This window comes from Leptodactylus fuscus, chromosome 8 (genome assembly GCF_031893055.1).
Source record: "Leptodactylus fuscus isolate aLepFus1 chromosome 8, aLepFus1.hap2, whole genome shotgun sequence".
In the NCBI taxonomy this organism is placed as follows: Eukaryota; Metazoa; Chordata; class Amphibia; order Anura; family Leptodactylidae; genus Leptodactylus; species Leptodactylus fuscus.
Genome location: NC_134272.1, coordinates 34,453,894 through 34,473,846, shown reverse-complemented (window position 1 = coordinate 34,473,846; position 19,953 = coordinate 34,453,894). Strand labels below are relative to the sequence as shown.

The window sequence follows — 19,953 nt, the reverse complement described above, 5'->3', positions numbered from 1 at the left end:
CTACTTCAGCACTAATACATCGTAACAAACTGACACTATGTTCACATCTGCGCCTGGTCTCTGCCTTTGCAAGTCCACCTAAAAAACAGATTTGTCAAAAAATGGCCACATATGGTTACACAGCGTATACCGTAATCCGTCTTCTTCAATGGGTATCTGTCAAGAAAACTGTTCGTTTGTATCCGTTTTTGGCAGATCCATATTTGTTTTTTCTTTCTTCATTCTGCGCGTGCACAGTGAAAAAAAAAAACGAATTGGAAAATGGACACAAATAGATCACCATTCGTTGGTAATCGATTTCTATCCACTTTCCGTAGACTTTGTTCTCCGTCATGTATTCTTATTTTGTGGATCGAGCAAAAGTGTCGCAAGTCCAACTTTTGTCTCCATCCAAAACAGCCGATGTACGGCGGAAATGCTCCAAACGCAAACATGCGAATGGTTTTAAATAGCCATTGAAGCCATTAGGTTTTTTATTGACTCGTTCTAATTAGAGATGAGCGAGTACTGTTCGGATCAGCCGATCCGAACAGCACGCTCGCATAGAAATGAATGGACGTAGCCGGCACGCGGGGGGTTAAGCGGCCGGATGACGTCAAAGCAGAAGTACCAGGTGCATCCATTCATTTCTATGGAGCGTGCTGTTCGGATCGGCTGATCCGAACAGTACTCGCTCATCTCTAGTTCTAATCTATTTTTATGATCTTTAGACAGGTCACAAAAACTAATTCCATGTGAAGACACTATCATTGATATGAACCCAGCCTGAGGCTGTAAAGCAGAACTAGCTCAAGATTCAGTTCTCGAATATAAAGAAATTTGCTAGGAAAGAGCTTGAAAATTTAACATTTGACATTTGGTGGACTACAAACTGCTGTAAAATCATGGCACCACCACAAACTCAATATTTGCCTATTATGGTAAATGTTACAGGTTATTTGCGATGGCCTCAAGAATCTCCAGCATGTCCAAATTTTTATAGTTGTCATGTCAATTTATCCCTTTGAAGAAAGCATCAGCTATAAGTTTACCTGCATGTTATAATTCTGTAATTTTACAACAATATTGTGGCAGTGAAGTCCTAACCTTAAGAAATAGAATTGTACAACACTCTTGTCTTGCCCAGGACCAGTGCTGTATATAGCATAGTATAACTGCAGCAGCCATTTTTACATTCTCGCTCATAATTTGCCCTTTAGACTAATCAGAATACTTAATGAGCATCTGTGGGATATGAAATTAATCCTTCTGATGAAGGAAAGACCGTCCTAATTCACTTCCAGTCTTAACGTTTGTGAATCCCTTAACACTAGCAGGATTAATACGGCAATCAACATTTCTTGCTCTGTCAGGCGCGCGAGGACTGTAGATATCGCTCCGGCTCAAGTCTTTTATGCATCATTTCAGACTTCTGTGTACACAATTTCCTTGTGATCACCACAACACAAACTATACAACTTCTCAAAGACATTTAATGTTATTCAGTATTTTATTCTGTGGTTGTGTAAGCCGCTCTGTGACCAGACACTGAATGAATTAGCTACTTCTGTTTCGCTTACAGCAGGAAATCTCAGCATAATCTGAAGATCTGAGTTATATCCCGCCAATCAAAAGCCAGCCTATGATACAGTCTTATGTGTGTGCAGCTAAGTAAACTTTGTCAAGCTTTTGTTAGCACCTTCCTACTTTTGATAAGCAAAATATTTTGCTGCTCAGGTAGAGGAACTTCCAGTTCTCAAATTCTAATTTCCCTACACACACAAACACACACAAGAGGAAATATCATAGGACGCCATTTACCTTAAAGAGCTTGTGTCCTCATAGGCAACCCTGCACAGGATCTAGCTGGCCCATGGCAAACATCTATTATCCTAGCCAGATTATTTGTACAAATCAGATCAGCTAGGAAGGAGCTCAGTCCATATTATCCGGGCACAAGATGTAAAAGTCAACAAGCGGAAGAAAGCTTAGCCATGGATTTGGATCAGTACCCTAGTATTTACATGGCAGCAATTCAGATAGCTGCTCGGCCATGTAATACATCACGGACTGTTGTAACTACTCATTTTTTGTCTGGTGCAATGCCGGCAGTAACCCAAGGAAACCTATGCATGGTGGGGCCCGCCAATAATATGAATAAGAGCAATTCAATCGCAAACATATTCTTTCCTGCGAGAAGCCCGACCTGTATAGGACAACTGAGATGCTCTCAGTCAGATAGGGGATGAGAAATGGGATTTTTGGATATGTGCACATAATCTTAAGGACTTTTCCAAGGTGATAACTGTGTGTTATAGGTGAATTGTAAGTTCACTCCTATAACATGTCATTTTTCTAACTTCCCTTGCTAGGCTGCGCTTTCTAATAGTTTGACTTCATATAAATGAAAAATGATGATAAATATTGTTTGTCTTCTTGTGTTTATGGTATTGTTACCTATTGGGAATACTCCGAGATAGATCCCTGTATTTACTTCTTGAAACCTCTTTCAAGGTCCATCTCCATCAGCTGTCTTATTAGAAAAGCTGTTCCTTCTTGTAAAGCGTAAAGGACAAAAAATAATAACAATTCTGATTCATCAGGGTCAAGTATGCTTTAAAAGCACAAGGCCTCTTTGTATGGTTGCCAATGCAAAGAGAACGGGGGGAGGATTTTCCAGTCCATATACTGTGAGAATTTGTAAAATTAAGGAGGTATTTCAAGGTGACATTGAATATAAACTCTTATTTTTCTTACCAATACATAGATTGTAGGGGTCTTCCTTATGCATCTGTTATAGCAAGAAACCATGAAGGCCTACAGTGATGTCATGATCCACCCTGACTTCTGTATCAATAAATCCTTTCATTGCTTTGTATAACACAATACAGCAGCTGGAATATTATTGATGCAGATGACTGGTAATTCATAACTGAGGCTCAGGTTATCATACTGCTGAGAAAAAGCCAAAGGCCCACCATATCTCTATGGGATCCCTGGTGAATGTGGTTCTTTAATGATGTGAGGTCACTCCTAATACAGGTAAAAGCTTTTACACGTAGATTCACTTTAAGGATATAAAGAACACAATGTATCGCTGAGGTTTTTCATTAAGGAGTCCATGCCCTCTAATGAATAAGAATGTTGTGTTGGCACTGTTAAGCAGAGGACTGAATATATCTGGGTTGTTGCTTGGCAACAGACACCGCATCCACAGGGTGACCCATCCCGATCGCCATTCTCCTGTGGAGATTCAGGAGAGTCACTCACTGTGTTGGAGAAAGGCTTGTGGTTTTTATTGATATATGTCCCCAGGATTCCCAGACCCACTGGAGGAAATAGCTGCTGGTCCCCAGTCTTAGTGTATGGATTTCTACGTAATATAGAAAGAAGGAAAGAACAATATCACAACCACTCAGATAGGAACATAGTGAAATACAGACGGACACTCCACTGGTTTTATGTTGGGCCCAGTAATATATCCAAGTATATATCATGCTGTTTTAAAGTCCGCCAATCGCCAGATACAGCCGTACACATTACAGTCTTTATCGCCATTTCTAGTGCATTTTCACTGAAACCTGGCGAAGGTCAAGCATTCAAGAAAAGATTGTTCATGGCTAGACGAAATATCCAAAGACACCGACTTCTTTAAAGTTTGCTTAAGAGATCATTTGCTGTTATCTTTCATCCGTCATGCCTTCATTGTGGTTGAAATTATCCATATTCATTGACTTACCGTATATACTCGAGTATAACCCGAATTTTTCAGCACAGTTTTTGTGCTGAAAAGCCCCCCTCGGCTTATACTCGAGTCAGCAAAAAAAAATTTATTGACCAGCCTCAATATCAATGTATAGAATCTCCCATAAAATAGTGGGGAAAAAAAGAAGCTGTAAAAAAAATAAAAGTTTTAAATCACTCCTTTCCCTAGAATACATACAAAAGTAGAAAATTTCTGTGAAACACATACACATTAGGTATCCCTGTGTCTGAAAGTGCCCGGTCTACTGAATATAGGGTATCTGCAGTTCTCCTCTTCCGTCGGGAAGGGGTTAATAGGAGCTCTGCAGATACCCTATATTCAGCCAGACTGAATTCCAAGTGGGGGAAGAAAAAACAGTCCTCAAGCTCAAGGAAGGGGCAGACAGACAACCAAAACACCCCCTCCCCTTTCCCAGCACCCAGCAACTACTGCACCCAAAAACTCTGACCATTTAAATTTTTGAAATTTTCCAGTAGCTGCTGCATTCCCCCCCCCCCCAGGCTTATACTCGAGTCAATAAGTTTTCCTAGTATTTTGTGGTAAAATTAGGGCCTCGGGCATACTCTGTTTGCTACATGGGTTTTCAATGTAAAGCAAGGAGAAAGCTTCTGCCAGACACCTGACAGTGATATATCTCCTTGGGTAACAAATGATTGGTCATGGCCGAACCCGAGTGTCAGGAGGTCTCCCACACAAACAGTCAGCTGGCGCTACAGAAATTGTCTGTTTAGTAGGATTTTTTTATTGTGTATGTGTATGGGGGCCTTTACAGTTCTTTACTGTCCTCTGTCACCATAGATGAAAATTGGATGAGTTAAATTTCGATCTATGGGTATATATACAGTTACACAGCTTTATAGTTGAAGAGGATATAGGAAACTAAAGTAAACAGTATATAGGAAACTAAAACTCAGAGGTGAAGCCATGTCTATAAGTCATGAGCATAAATAGGAAAAAAAAAATCTGGCTCCAGCAGTAAGGCATCATTTATTCCTGTTAAAAGTATGGTTAAAGCGCAATATAGTGATCTATATAGAAGAAGACTGCAAAATGTAACTTGATAAACTGCTTTAATTTCATTGTATTGAGTGTGCAGCTTCACCTTAATGTCTGATACTTAAAAAAAAATCCTGAGAAGTTCATGCGAGCTACCTTGATTGGGAAAAACAACCTCTAATCTTCTGAGGGTCGAAAATCCCATTTGACTGGGTTTAATAGGTCACCTCCACATTTAGCTTTAAGTAATACTGGAAGGATTGAATCCTAACCTTTCTACTCCAGCCCCAGGCAGGGCAATGACTCACTGTCTACCCGAAGACAGATGCTGCCTTATAAATGGTGGATAACAATGAGAAGAATTTATCAGATCCCAAGTATTCTTCTAAATGATGACTACCCAAAGCTTAGCAGAAATAATTCCTTTTAGGGAGTCTCGGATAGCATGGACTTTAGAAGCATTCTTTTGCAATTACCATTTTTGTTGTATGATGACAAATCAGCTAAATTTGGACTTTCTATTAATGTTGACTTCAACGTTGCAAGGCATTTAATCTCATAGTAAGAAAGAACCATAAACTTCAATACGTAGAATATATATAATTCTTACATATATCATTGCATCACATCTTAGGTATGTTACTGAACAGGATTGTTTGTTTAACTCTTTCAGCAATGCCACACATTACAGATGCCACCTAGAATTATCTAACAGTAAGTTATTAAGACATATTCAGGAGAGGGGCCACATGGTGGCTCAGTGGTTAGCACTGCAGCTTTGCAGCGCTGGAGTCCTGGTGTTCAAATCCCACCAAGAACAAAAAACCATCTGCAAGGAGTTTGTATGTTCTCCCCGTGTTTGCATGGATTTCCATCCCATGTTCCAAAAAAGACATACTGATAGGGAAAAAAATGTATATTGTGAGCTCTATGTAGGGCTCACAATCTACATTTAAAAAAAAAAAAAAGACATATTCAGGAGAAGGAATCCGTCTTGAATTGTGGGGACTATATAGTGAAGAGATAAGAGACAATACAACCTAAAGGGGCTCTATCAGCAAAATTATGCTGATAGAGCCCCACATATGTGTGAATAGCCTTTAAAAAGGCTATTCAGGCACTGCTAAAGTTATATTAAAATAAAACCCTAAAAAAGAATATGATCAACTTACCCATCATGCACAGTGGGCGGGCATTCAGGGTGCGCCTTCTTCTGCAGCCTCCTCTTTCAGCGATGTCCATGGGTCCTGTCTAACTAGCTAACTGACATTGTTAAAAAAATGGCGCGGGTGCATGCGCAGTAGCATGCTGCTTCTACTACTGCGCATGCGCCCGTGCCATTTTTGATCAATGTCAGTTCGCGAGTTAGAGAACATCGATGGAAGAGGAGGTGTGGCTGAAGAAGAAGGCAGACCCTGAATGCCTGCCCACCGTGCACGATGGGTAAGTTGATCATATTCTTTTTTAGGGTTTTATTTTAAAACGGGGGGGGGGGGGTAGTTTAATATAACTTTAGCCACGCTAATATAACTTTAGCGTGAATAGCCTTTTTAAAGGCTATTCACGCATATGTGTGGCTCATGATTTTGCTGATAGAGCCCCTTTAATCTGCTATAAAGCTTGAAGTAATGATGCCCCAAAAACAGTTAGTGTTGTTGAAGGGTCTTGCAGAAATCAGCTGCCCTGCTGTGAAGATCACATTCTTGCACAAATTGGTCACACGATACCCTCAAAATTTATTTGAATTTTAAAGGAGACAAAGGAAAGAAGGGAATATAGCAAACAGTAGTCACAAAAATATCATTATGATTTAGTGCAAGACCAAGAATGGTGCCAGCTATCAGAAGCTATGGAGAGGATTACAAGTAGGTAGGTGGTCCTGTTCACAACCAATTAATTAGCAAACCCGTTTTCTTCCACTATTTACTATTAGGATTTACTTGGGAGAACAAAAGACATGCATAGCTTCCATCTTTATTGGGGTCCTTTATTGTCTAAAGGTCAGTTAAGTACCATTTGGATTAATTTAGACCAGGAAAAAAAAAACTTATCTTTTTAATTCCCATCACTGGTGCAGTTTTTAATATATTTTATGCAGTCATAGTGAATTATAGCAATTTGTCCCAGTGATCTTGTGACTGAAGCATAGACAAAATAGGCAGATGTGCAACCAGCCATGAGTAACAGATGAACGACAGTGTTGCGTAGACTTGGTTAGTGGATTGAAAAAAGACACAAATCCATCCAGTTTAAGTGTTTTATAGGTATAGATCCATGTTGATCTTCAGGAAGGAAAAGCTTCTTTGTTAATGACTATCATGTGGAATAAGGTCCTTTTTGACCCCCATTGGCAATCTGACAGATTCCTGGATCAACATTGTACATTAATAATAACCCTCTATATTGTAGCTTACAAGGAAAACATCTAAAACTTGCCACAATCTCCGCCATTACCTAATTCCACATTTAGTGGAAGTAATGCTTCCTAATTTTGTGGTATCATCGTATTGTTTCATAATAATATTATTATACAGATATTACTCAACCCAACACGGATTACATTAGTTTACTTTTTAAATAAGTTATTCAGCAAATGTTATAAAACATAACATGATACTCAACTTTTCTTTCACTGGTGATCCAGCTCGTATGCTCCATAGGTCTTTCTGGTCTTTGCTTACAAGTGGCCAGCTTTGCGGCTCATGAGTGGCTGCAATTGTGTGCTGAACTACAACATCATGGCGGTGCCCGTAAGGTACAGACTAACTGGCTGCAGCAGTCACATGACTGGCTATTTGTTAATGATTATTGCAAAGATTGCCACGCATCAGCACTGGATTGCTGGAGGAATGAAGCATTGAGGAATGCTTATTTTTATGTTTTATCCCAATTTTGGGGGGAATTGAATGCAAGGAACCAACAGTTAGACATGCCACAACAGTCTAATCAATGGGCGTTTAACATCTGAAATCAGAAAATTTAAAGGACGAAGGACACAAGTACAATCAGATGAATGTGTCTGTGTGAAGTTGGTCATTGCTGTGTTTGGAAAATCAGGGGATCAGTGGGAGTCATACCAATCAGACCACATATCCTGACTATATGACATCTCTTCCTGTAGTTGAAGAAATCTTTTAGCTAATATGGGTAGAAAACATTTTGTACAGAAGAAGAAAATGTCAAAAAATTGAGAGAAAGAAGTAGAAGTTTGCAGCTCAGAATTGCTAATGGCAGATAATGGTGTTGAACCTGCCAAATCATCTGCAGTTAATTCAGGTCTTACTTTTTTCTCTTTACTTTAGCGTGTTTGCAGAAGTCACTGCAAATGTGTGAAGCTAGTGAGAGTCTTGTAAAAATTTAGCGTTAAAAAAAGTGATTTTTATAGTCTTCTGTGTTATTATGAGCTGAGAGGCGATAACTGGAAAACCTTGCTTTAGCTTAGAAAATAAACTAATTACCGAGAAAAGGATTACAGAACCAGGAAACACTAACAATTAAAAATGTTCTTATTGAGGTGGCTTGGACCATGCTTTGCTATACCCAGAACAGATCACATTTCACTGTCTAATGATGTATTCTTGATATTGGCAACAATTTCATTTGGCTTGTTACAGCAATGGTGCGGCGACTGCCTATTAGTAGTTGTTCATCCATAAATGTCTAATTATATATGAGAATTTCCAGCACATTGGAGTCCTATAAACACTTGAAGAAATCACCATAAAATGTTCTCTTTCTGGATGTAAAATATAAGTGGTACTCAGAGGGTAAATGTGCAGAACATCAAAACGCAGCACCTCCAATAATAGCCACTTGTAACATTTTCTTCCCCCATGATGCTGTATACAACATTCTCTCCAGTTGGCGATTGTGTTAATCTACCATTGGAAGTTATTAACCATGCAAAGGTGACCCTACATAAGGCTTCAGGCACTATAATAAGCTTTCCAGCTTGCGCTGGGTCACTAGGGAAAGACTGATTCACGTTTAGAACTTATTGATCTTTTACCCTATATAGCATAAACTGTAATAAAATTAATGTTCTCTGGGTAATTCTTCTTACAACACCAGATTGACATCTAGATTTAAGGCCGCACACGTCTCCGCTTTAATAATTCTGTTCCGAATGATGACATTAATACGTCTTAGCAAATATTATACGGTATATCCAGATACTCTGTGTGCAAATTTACTGTTGGAAATCAAGGTTTGCAGTCTACATTACTAAATAAATATATATACATGTATGGTCTGTCTTTTAGGTGAAAAGCCATATAAGTGCTCCTGGGAAGGGTGTGATTGGCGTTTCGCCCGGAGTGATGAACTTACAAGGCACTACAGGAAACACACAGGGGCAAAGCCATTTAAATGCAACCACTGTGACAGGTAAGGTATACTCTGGCTCTATAAAATGTTGACACTGTAAGCTGAGCATTGAATTTGTTTAAATTAGCGATAGCTTTATTGTAAACCATGTGATATGAGTTTAATTGCAAGGGATAGGCTCTTCACATTTAGGGCCTACATTGGGAGGATTTCAAGATGAATACCACAGACAGAGAGTCATCATTCATAGGCTATCAGCAAACAATGTATACTATACTTTCATATGTTATTTTTTATTGTAAGAAAAGGTGTACTGATGTTTACCAGTCCAACAGAGACCATGAGGAAACTCTTTTGGTCTCCATTGGGTACAGGGATCCCTATGACTATGTTCAGCTTATGTAACAAGAGGTGTTCCCAGAATATCTTCCAAACGTACACTCCAAATGTGGTGTAAACATAGCCTAAAACATAGCTACGTATGCGGATCTGCAAACCCTACAGTATTTTATCAATAGGCAGAGCAGGGTTTATGGAAGCAACAATATCCTGTGAATCCATAGGATCTGTCTAACATGACGTCATTACATACAGTGGCGTTTGGCATTTATTGGTGGGTCTAGGTGTAGCTTGGATTGGAGATCTAAAGTATTAAGACTGTATAGAAACTTCCACTACAGTCATGATGTTATATAATGCAGATATTACTTACCTGCATCGGAGCCTCATTGTGTGGATCCTATTTATACGGTTAAAGGCTTCATAGCCGTGGCATCCATACAGAGTATAGACAGAACCGGCTCCTATATCTTCTCAGGAAAACATTAGTACTATACATGTTTCCGTGAATTATTTTTTATATCCTTCATGCACACACATACGCATTCTAATACATTTTCTACACATATTATGGGTAGCATCTTTAATTTATTCAGACATTTTTAATGCATAAAAATAGCTAATAGGAGAATACATATAGAATAACCTAGAGTATGCTGCATTATGGAAAAAAATACTAAAAAAATACACTAAAATCAGGAAACTCCCACAAAACACAGCTCTACATTAGTCATCATAGGTGGTTAATAGCATGTAAATCTGCTTGTGACGGCGCTGACAGACAATCTTAATTTAACACTTTAAGTGCAGTCATCTAGTTAAAATGCCATCTTCATTATCAAGCATCTGAGCGGCAAGAAATCTCCCAGAAGGTAGAAGTATTCTTGTGTGGGGATGGGAAGTAAAAGGGTGAAAGGAACAGAGTACTAGAATAATTACAAGTGACAGCCCTGACATTATCATCTTATGAAAGCTGGATAGTTGAGGCCTAGCAGGCCAGGCAAAGCCTCGCTCAGGCTATTGTCAACGTTATTGAATAAAGATGTGCTTTTAATCGCATTAGAAAAGGGCTGAGGAAGATGAGTTATCAGGCCAAAGAACCCAGGAGTAGCATTAAAAGAAAAGGCCAGGAAAATGTCTGTAATACAATCACCATTATATATTTAGCTACTGGCGAAATAACAGGTCAGGAAACAGGAAGACAGTTTTTGCCTTTGATTGCAAGGAAATGTGTTTTCATGAACATCCTGCCATTCCAAGACTTGACCTCCCCCTCCTGTGACATGGTATTCTTACATTACACAGTCCTGAATAGATAGCGGCCCCCGTATTACATATAGTCTGATACGGTGATTCACATCGTGACATAATTACCATTTCTGTGAATTATGGTGATCATCTTTTTGTTATCCTTTTAAGTATGACAGAGATTTCCTTAGCTGTTTTATATTCGCATTTACCACGCCGCCTTTTAGAGCAATTTCTTATTCAGTGGTTAGACTGTACGCTATCACTCTATGCTCTAATTCCTTGCTCACATATATTATTCCGGCCTATACTCTGCGTGCCAAAATAACTTGTACCAGCCATGTAATTATGCCTAAAATATATCAAATGATGCAGAAAACACTGTGCCCCGCAAATAATATACCAGCATGTGTGTGCATGCACTGTACCATCTGTCTGTGTGCACAGAATATTTCAGGCTTTGAACGTACATTTTGTACCACCGTAAATTTAGGGGTTTTTTTAAATGTATTTTTAAGCCAAAGAGTCAATGTGTGTGTTTATATGTGACTGCGTTACCTACACCTTTATTCCCCATAGCCCAGCATAGCTTGCAAATATGTGCAGAAATGTCTTCTCTCAGCTGTAGAAATTTAATATAAAAAATGATATAGAAATAGATGTATGTATTTTTGGCATATTTTGAAATAGAATTTTGGCACATTTCGTATAGTTGTGACCTGCTTCTATTTGCTCCATGTCAGTTATATCTTTGTTACAGATTATCCCAAACTATAAGGCGGCAATTCTAAGCAATGTAAGACCAGCTGTCCAGCTATTGAAAATAATTTGATGTAACATAAATTTATTCCTTAAAAGGAAGTCCGTCAGGTCCATAACACCTCCAAAACCAATAATAGTGATGTGCAGGGGCTTTACTAGGAGCAGAAACATACCCATGTGACCATAAACCGATGATGCAATGCAGAGATAATCATCTTCTTATGGAAATACAAATAAGCCTCAGGTATATTAGAATTGGGCCTGAGATACCAGATTTGCCTACAGATGGTCGCAAGTTATATGAATGTCCTCTAAAATGCTGCCCAATGTTGTCTCTTTAGCTGTGAATATTTTCAGCCTATGCTTGTTACACAGCTGTCTGTAGCCAAATTTGGCAAATTGGTCCTCTTCTGCCATTTTTCAAGTCCTATAGAAAAGTTGATAGGAGCCTGCCAAGCGCAGAACATACAGGTGTCTTTAACAAAATGCCAAAATCTTAAACACTGGGGGAGATATATCATCTCCCTACCCCATTTTGTGGTCTAAAAAATTGGAAACAGGAGGGTCTGTGATCGTCTGTGATCTTTTAAATGCTACTTGTTACAAAACTGTCTCAGGGTCCATTCACATGGAGGAAAATGGTGAGGAATTTGTTGTTGAATTTCAGCGCTGAAAAAAAGCCTCCCAGAACCCATTGAAGTCAATGGGAGGCTTTTTTTCAGCGCTGAAATTCCACACCAAATTCCTCAACATTTTCCTCTGTGTGAATGGACCCTCAACCGGCATTTTTCGCTGCCCTCACCACTTTCAGAAAAGGGAGTATGGTTAGTGTCAGAGCTATCATCTCCGTCAGACTTATCAACATTTATACCATTGTTTTGCCATAAGCCATGACTGGAATATATGCTACCTAGAATCACCTAGATTTCAGACTAGGCCCATGAATACTCAGGCCTGGTTCACATCTTCATTCAGTATTCCATTCAGGGAATATTGAATGCATTAAAAAGTGGTGAGCAGTGAAAGCACACGAGGCCCATAGACTATAATGGGGTCTGTGTGTTTTCCGCGTAGTGTCTTCACGAATCATGTGTAGAGGAAAGTACTTCAAGAACTACTTTTTTCTTTGCATGGACTATGGGGTCCATGTGCTTTCATTGCTCACCGCTTTTTAATGTGTTCGGTATTTCGTTCGAGGGTCTGCAAGCAGATGTGAACCAGGCCTCAGAGGACACCTCTATTTTATGTCTAATTCTAAATTAGTCACATCCTCCACCAGCGCATACCCCCACTGTACATAGATATACCATTATTTTTATGTAAACTTTAGGGTAACATCTGACATTTTTGACCACCAGAAAATTCACTTAAAAATTGCTACAAAAACACAGTGTATGATTCCAGCCCAAAAGAGTGCATTTTCATAAAATAAAGCAGAGCAAATTGATGACTAGCTGAAATAGCAACAGTACAACAGTTGTATAAAAAGTTATTTTCCCTGCCAGGCGTATTATTTACTAGGAAATTTTATTCTGCTTACATAGAGTGAAGCCAAGTGGCTTATTTTACTTAAGGCTCCTTAAAAGCCAGCATTAAAAAAAAAAAAAAATGAGTGTGATACTGTTGCTGCTACTCTGGTAATACCGAGAAATGTACATTTCCAGCGTACTTAAAATATATTTCATCATTTATATTTACATTAGTATCAATTAATGTTAAATGTTTAATGAGTTAAACTGTATCTATCATTAGTAAAAATTGCCTAATAATTCTGCATAGTCTTGTGCCGACTGTACTGAGCAGAGTTGAAATTCAAAGCACAGACTCCGTATTGTCAGCATTGTCCAGCCGACATAAAAGTCGACACCCTGTTAATTGTTGTCCTAATGAAATAAAGTGCATTAGTTGGGAGAGGAAATAGAAAATCCAGAGACCTTAAAGCAATGCCTGAGGAACCCAGTCTATCAGGGAGGACATTAAGGATATGGAAGCTTTCAGACTGAGACTAATGGATCTTCAACAGATGGTTCTGAAGGAGCAGAAGGCTCAGGGGTGGGGGTAGAGAAAAGGTAAATACATAATGAAACATTCATGGAGCCTTCATAGAGTAGAGCAAAGGCCTTTTGTAGCTTAAGATTTCTTACCTATCAGTTTTACCTTAACCCTTAAGTACTATCATGGTGTCTATCATACACCACTATCACACACATAACATTATGATAGACGCCATGGTAGTACTTAAGGGTTAATGGTGTCTCTTTTACTTGCAGTATAAAATATAACTGCGTGTCAGGTAGGAAGATTGTCCTAAGGAGTTAATGAAATGCATCAGTGCGGTTCATCCAGCCATGCTTTCTGATATCTCCACTTGGGGACTAAATTTCATTTGCAACACATGAAAATTAGAAAATATGAGCCTTATTTAAAGCTGCCTTGAAAAACTCCTATACGTACTCGGTAAAATCCACGCAGGAAACCTCCCTCCCTAACACAAAGGTTATAACTGTCAATCTTAAAGCGTCCCACTAATGATTTTTATTTTCAGCCTGGCTCCTTTTCACAGCCACAGATATTAAGTGCGTGTTATTGATATATTTTCTATTTTTTATGTCACTATTATACATGACCCTTTATGATGTCCGTAGAATTTGTCATATATATATATATATATATATATACAGTATATATATATATTAGGAATAGGGATGTAATTTGGACACATCATTTACATTTTTTCATTAGTTTATTGTCCCTTCAGAATCTCACAAAATATTCCCTTGGGTGGCCATAGTGCAGCTCAGCACTTACACTAAGAAGCACATATGGTATAAGCTTCGGGCCTTCTGTAGGCCCCTTTACTCTCTCCCTGCAATTACGCAGCACCAGGAGGTCAATCGGCTAGAGTGAGGCCGCTGCACCACATGTTGCCTGAAATTAAGTAGGTGGTGCCTAGCACAATGCAGACCATAATGATTAATTAAGAGATGAATATGATTAACTAGAAGACTAATTCATTTTTATAATCATGTCTTCTTAGCTGGTGACAACCTATCTACATTGTTATTGAATTGACTGTTTATGATGCAAATATCGAATTCTCAAAGATTTGATCTTGATATTTTGTAATATGTGGTTAATATTAGAGATGAGCGAACACTATTCAGAACAGCCGTTCCGAATAGCACGCTCCCATAGAAATGAATGGAAGCGGCCGGCACGCACACTTTGCCGGCGGCCGGTCGCTTAACCCCCCGCGTGGCTACATCCATTCATTTCTATGGGAGCGTGCTATTCGGAACGGCTGTTCTGAATAGTGTTCGCTCATCTTTAGTTAATATGAATGTAGGTTGTTGATGTTTCATACGTGGGCAAATATCTATAGAGATGTCTTTAATGACCATCTTAATCTACTTTCTCGTAGGTGCTTTTCCAGGTCTGACCACCTTGCCCTGCATATGAAGAGGCATATCTGAGGACATTTTGAAGCAGTAATGGCTCTTCTGACTTGGGAGGACCAAGGGTTGCAGTGGACACTTGTCATTTTGTCCATGGAATTGCAGGACATAGAGAACATTTTTACATGTAAAACCCTGTACACACAAAAAAAAACCATATCAAATCTTCATGCACCGTCACATGCTCCAATATATTCGTCTGTCTGTTATGCCTTACCCTCCAACCTTATTGAAAGAGGTGCATAGTGGTGGAGACCTGGATGACTTCGAAACGACTGCATACCAGGTTTTTGAAGCCTCGCTGTGGAAATGAAGAGCAGGAGAACAGTCATCTTAAGGGGCTCTGATGAACTCACCTTATTGAAACTCAGAAGCTGCTAAGAAGCCACCTTCGAGTTGCAATGTTGTAGCACTAATATTATTTTTTCTTATAATATGTAATTTAAGAGAAAATGAAAAATGGATTTCGATCTAGGAAACCAAATCTGAGCCTTTTGGTTCATAGCTGAAGACTCCTGTTAAGGAAGAGTTCTAGACCTACTTGGATCCTTATCAAGTGTTCTCCACTGGTTTGGCCTCATTATAGAGCTTTTACAACCATTTAGCTCAATGCCATAGGCCTTACTGGCACTGGACTTGTGGGGTTAGAACAACTGAACCATTTATGCGATCCTTAGATGTATTTTTCAGAAGGACATATGGATGGTGGAGCACTCATAGAATTCCCAACTAATTTATTTTTACTTCTGTTGGCTGTAGCACATCTTATGCACTAGGAACTTACATAAGTCACTGATGTTGACTAAAAATGGAGCTTATCTGTTGCATTAAAATAACCCACCACCAGTATGCGCACTTCCAAAGGTTAGACGACCTTTCCATTATGAGTTACCGTTTTCCCCATTGTTTTTTGTTTGTTTGTTTATGAAGCTTTTTCATAAGCTTTTACTATATGCGCTACATGGACAAGTATCTCGGTGAACTATTAAATCTCCATCTGGACAGTTTTTGCTTGAATTGGACCAGCGACCTAGACTTGGCTCCTATCATCTAATGAGCGGCAAGCCTTCTTCTATTGAACTTTCCAAACTTTGTGCTTGATCATTGACTTCTCCTAATAATATAACTAGTTAGAAACTTGATGTTATTTCCAGAGCAGCTGCATTTTTGTACTTAATATTACCTTTTGAGTGTCAACAACAAAAAGCCAAATATATTAAATCATACAACATTGGGTAATGGAGGACACTTTAATCAAGTTGATTTTGCCCGACTGACTCATAAAAGCAGACACATTCTTGTTTACGAAGGTCATTGACTGGACACTCAACTATAATTTAACGTGTCAAAAAGGGTAAACATTGATAGCATTTAGTCAGGTTATTGGTAAGTTTTTCACAGGGTTACTTCAAACAATACAGAGTACAGGTCTTGTATGGCCTTTTGTTGGTAATAGAAAAAGTAAAAAAAATCTAAACTTTGCCCAAGAGTGCATAGTCAACAAAGTATCTATGTACATACTACTCAAGTCAGTTGTCACTGGTCTTTGCTCCAAAGACTGCCAATCTGACCGTATCCTATGGTCAATCCAAGTAGGTGTGTTGGGGAACAGGTTGTATATTTTGTATATTCTGGGACCACCCCTAAGCAGCTAGTAAAATTGCACATTTGGTCCCAATCTGTCCACATAAACGCAGCTCTTTTACCCCAGCCGGCTGGCATCTTTTTAACTTGTTTTGACTCCTTGACTGTTAAGCAAAAAAAAAGAAAAAAAAAAGAAATAAAATATAAAAAAGTCAAAAAAATCTAAAGCAAAATATGTGATAAAAAATAAAAAAAAATTAAAAACACCTTAAATATCTGAATCTTAAAGCCCTAAAGGAATAGATTAATAAATGAAGAAATATCCATGGCACTAAAGCTGCGGTGGGTCAAGAATTTCCGTTGATCGACCCCTCTGGTTTCTAAAGAATTTTTAAACTTCTCCTAAAAAAATGAGACGTGGACCCTGCATAAAATAATCCTTTCATCCCCAAATACTTTGAGTTTTCACTATTTCATTCATTTTAGTAAAGGGGTAGGATGTTTAATATGACCTGAGACCAAAACGAAAGATTATAGGTGTTTCTAAGAATCTGATGGAGGAGGAAAGAGAATAAAAAGTTTGATTCCAAAGATTTAAAAATCAAAATGTACTTACTATACCTGAAGCACTGCTTGTCGACAATCCTTGTAGTCCTCTGCTTCTGCATACTAGATATACATATTTTAATGTTGTGGCCATTCTGATGGATTTTTAATGTTGTGGTAAAAACCAAGGAACATTGACACACACAGTGTAACATAAAACATGACATTATTACTGTATAGTGCATTTCAGGAGGCACCTTCTTTGTACATATTTGTAACACAGATGGTTGACTGAGGAGCATGTAAAGTAGGAGAATAACTCACTCAGTTGAATAAACTTCCCACCAGCTCGACATACCTATCGGTATGCAAATTTTAGGAATGTGGAAACTAATTTATCTTTTAATGCCATTACTACAACTGGTTATGGGGGTCTTTTAGCACTGTTTCAAGCTCTTTTTTCAGGGTAAGATTATACAGATCAGTATTGACCCCAATGTTTGTGTAGGCTTTATAACACGAAATTGTTGAGGATTCTTTGTTAGGGCTAACCAACTGCAGAAGGTGCAAATTTGACGCAGCACTTTATCTGCTATAGGCCATCAGATATTACATGTCTATGTTTATTATAAGATCTGACATCTGAGTAAATAGTACCGTTACTAGTCATAGATGAAACCCCAGTCTGGCGCCATTCTATGCTCTATTTGGTCTTACTGAGTTCTCCATCCAGGATTTCAATACGTGGACAGCTTTTGAATGTTATTTTGCCGTATATGTTTACCAATTATTACGTATATTTTAAAGATAAAACATCACTCTTGCCCATGGACTGGTATCGCAGCTCACGTCTATTCATGTAACGCTAGGTTCACACCTGCGTTCTGGTCTCCATTCTGTGGTTTCCGTCTTCTGCATGCAAGAAGACGGAAACCACAGACCGGGTCCGGCCGTGAGCGGTGGTGAGCATTTTATGCTCTCCGCCGTGAAACCGTTTTTTTTTATCCGGACACAGAGTACTGCATGTCCGACTCTCTGTCCGGATTAAAAAACCCGGTTTCGCGGCGGAGAGCATAAAACGCTCACCGCAACTCACGGCCGGACAGCTTTCTCACCCATTCAAATGAATGGGTGAGAAAGAATCCTGCAGGCTTACGTTTCCTGCTCTGTTTTATGCAGAAAATGGAAACCTGCATAACGGAGTGCCGGGCGCAGATGTGAACGAGCCCTAAATGGGGATGGACTGCAATACCAAACAAAGCTCTAGACAAGGAAAAACAAGCAGGTTCCTTTTTCCATCTAGAAAACCCCTTTATATGAATCTGCTATGTCAAAATATGAGAAATGCCTTATTTGTTTTTATATCACGGATCATCCACTCTCCCTATGTTTGCAGCGTACATTGAAGATATACATCAAGAGATTTTCCGATGTATATCTCCAATGGATTTTGCGGACGTATAGCCATACATTGATATATATCGTGCATAGGCTTCCATGCCTTTTTGAGCATGCTTGCGCATACTGTGCTATTCCATACAGCTGAAATAAGGTTTACTAACATATACCAGCCCAATGGAGGTCAAAAGGACACAGGAAATGTGAGCCTATAGATAGATCTAACATATGTCCAGAAGCTTTCCTAGAGGATACGTGACTTGACAATAGACGAGTGGTAGACCTCCAGTTATACATATTTTTGTTGTTACAGCTGTACAACCTACATATCAAACCCCATATAGTAAAGTGAATTTGGGAGACGTAGTCTGAAGTTTGTTTACAAAATAATAAATATCTTCAGATAAATGAAATGAGACGTTCTAGTTGAAGATCCTCATTTATTACATGATTTTTGCTCTTACCTGAAAGTACTTTCCTGCCATTACGCCTAGATGTTCCGCTGTAGACATTCCTTTCAAAAATCTCAGTTTTTGATATAATTTTATGGACAGTTCCATCATGTCACAGTGATACGCCATCTGTGAGCTGTATTGAAAATGACTATGTCAGTACATCAAGGCCTTTTTGACTATGCCTAGTTTATACTGTGTTGGGCATCATGAATTACTTTATAGCCAGAGTGAAATGGATTTGAACAGAACGATTGGTTCATTATTGCGCAGTTCAAACACCTCAATATCATCTTTAATATTTATTATGTGTTTTCTTGGCTGCTTCATGGATTTGTGCAGCAGATTGCAGAAAGCTTCCTCCCTTGAATGTGAAATAGTATCCATGGGAAATGTTTCATGAAGCGTGGGATAGCTGATGCTCTTCTCATCTGTGGAGCTTTTTTTAAACACACCATACCATATTCTTTACTTTTTGCCATCTATCCTGTAAATGATTGAAATGTTCCTATTAATGTAATTGCCACAATAATTTTCAACCCTGTTTTAAGAATTCATAAAAATGTTGGATAAAGCAGTGGCTGCCCATGGAGGGAACAATAATGTTGGATAAAGCAGTGGCTGCCCATGGAGGGAACAATATATTGTTTGTCTGGAGGACTAATATTGTTTGATGCATTTTCTGTGAACTAGGATGGATATGTTTCCTTATTAAGTACTAGAGATGAGCGAACACTGTTCGGATCAGCCGTTCCGAACAGCACGCTCCCATAGAAATGAATGGAAGCACCTGGCACGGCGACCGGCCACCGGCAAAGTGTACGTGCCAGGTGCTTCCATTCATTTCTATGGGAGCGTGCTATTCTGAACGGCTGATCCGAACAGTGTTCGCTCATCTCTATTAAGTACCCTTCCCAATAATCCTGGCGGGCCTACCAGCCACGCAAGCATGTCTACAAAATTGCATTGTTCGGATAAAATAGAAATTGGTAAAATCATATATGGCAAAAGAACATAAATAAAAAGTCATGTCCGACCACTTATAAAGGATACTTTCCTGACCTTCTTAGATAGTAATTCAACCCTGTAAAGCTCAATTAGA

The 19,953-nt window shown here is 38.9% G+C and overlaps 1 protein-coding gene across 2 annotated transcripts in view; it reads left to right on the top strand.

Moving 5' to 3' along the window:
- The window catches only part of KLF7 (KLF transcription factor 7), a 109,192-nt gene extending 91,424 nt beyond the window's left edge, over positions 1-17,768 (top strand). For both annotated transcript variants that reach the window (XM_075284354.1, XM_075284353.1), the window contains exons 3-4: positions 9,004-9,127; positions 14,838-17,768. In XM_075284354.1, coding sequence (XP_075140455.1) covers positions 9,004-9,127; positions 14,838-14,875 — 162 coding nt within the window. In that variant the 3' untranslated portion in view covers positions 14,876-17,768. The remainder of the gene's footprint in view (positions 1-9,003; positions 9,128-14,837) is intronic.
- The last annotated feature ends 2,185 nt before the right edge of the window (positions 17,769-19,953 follow it).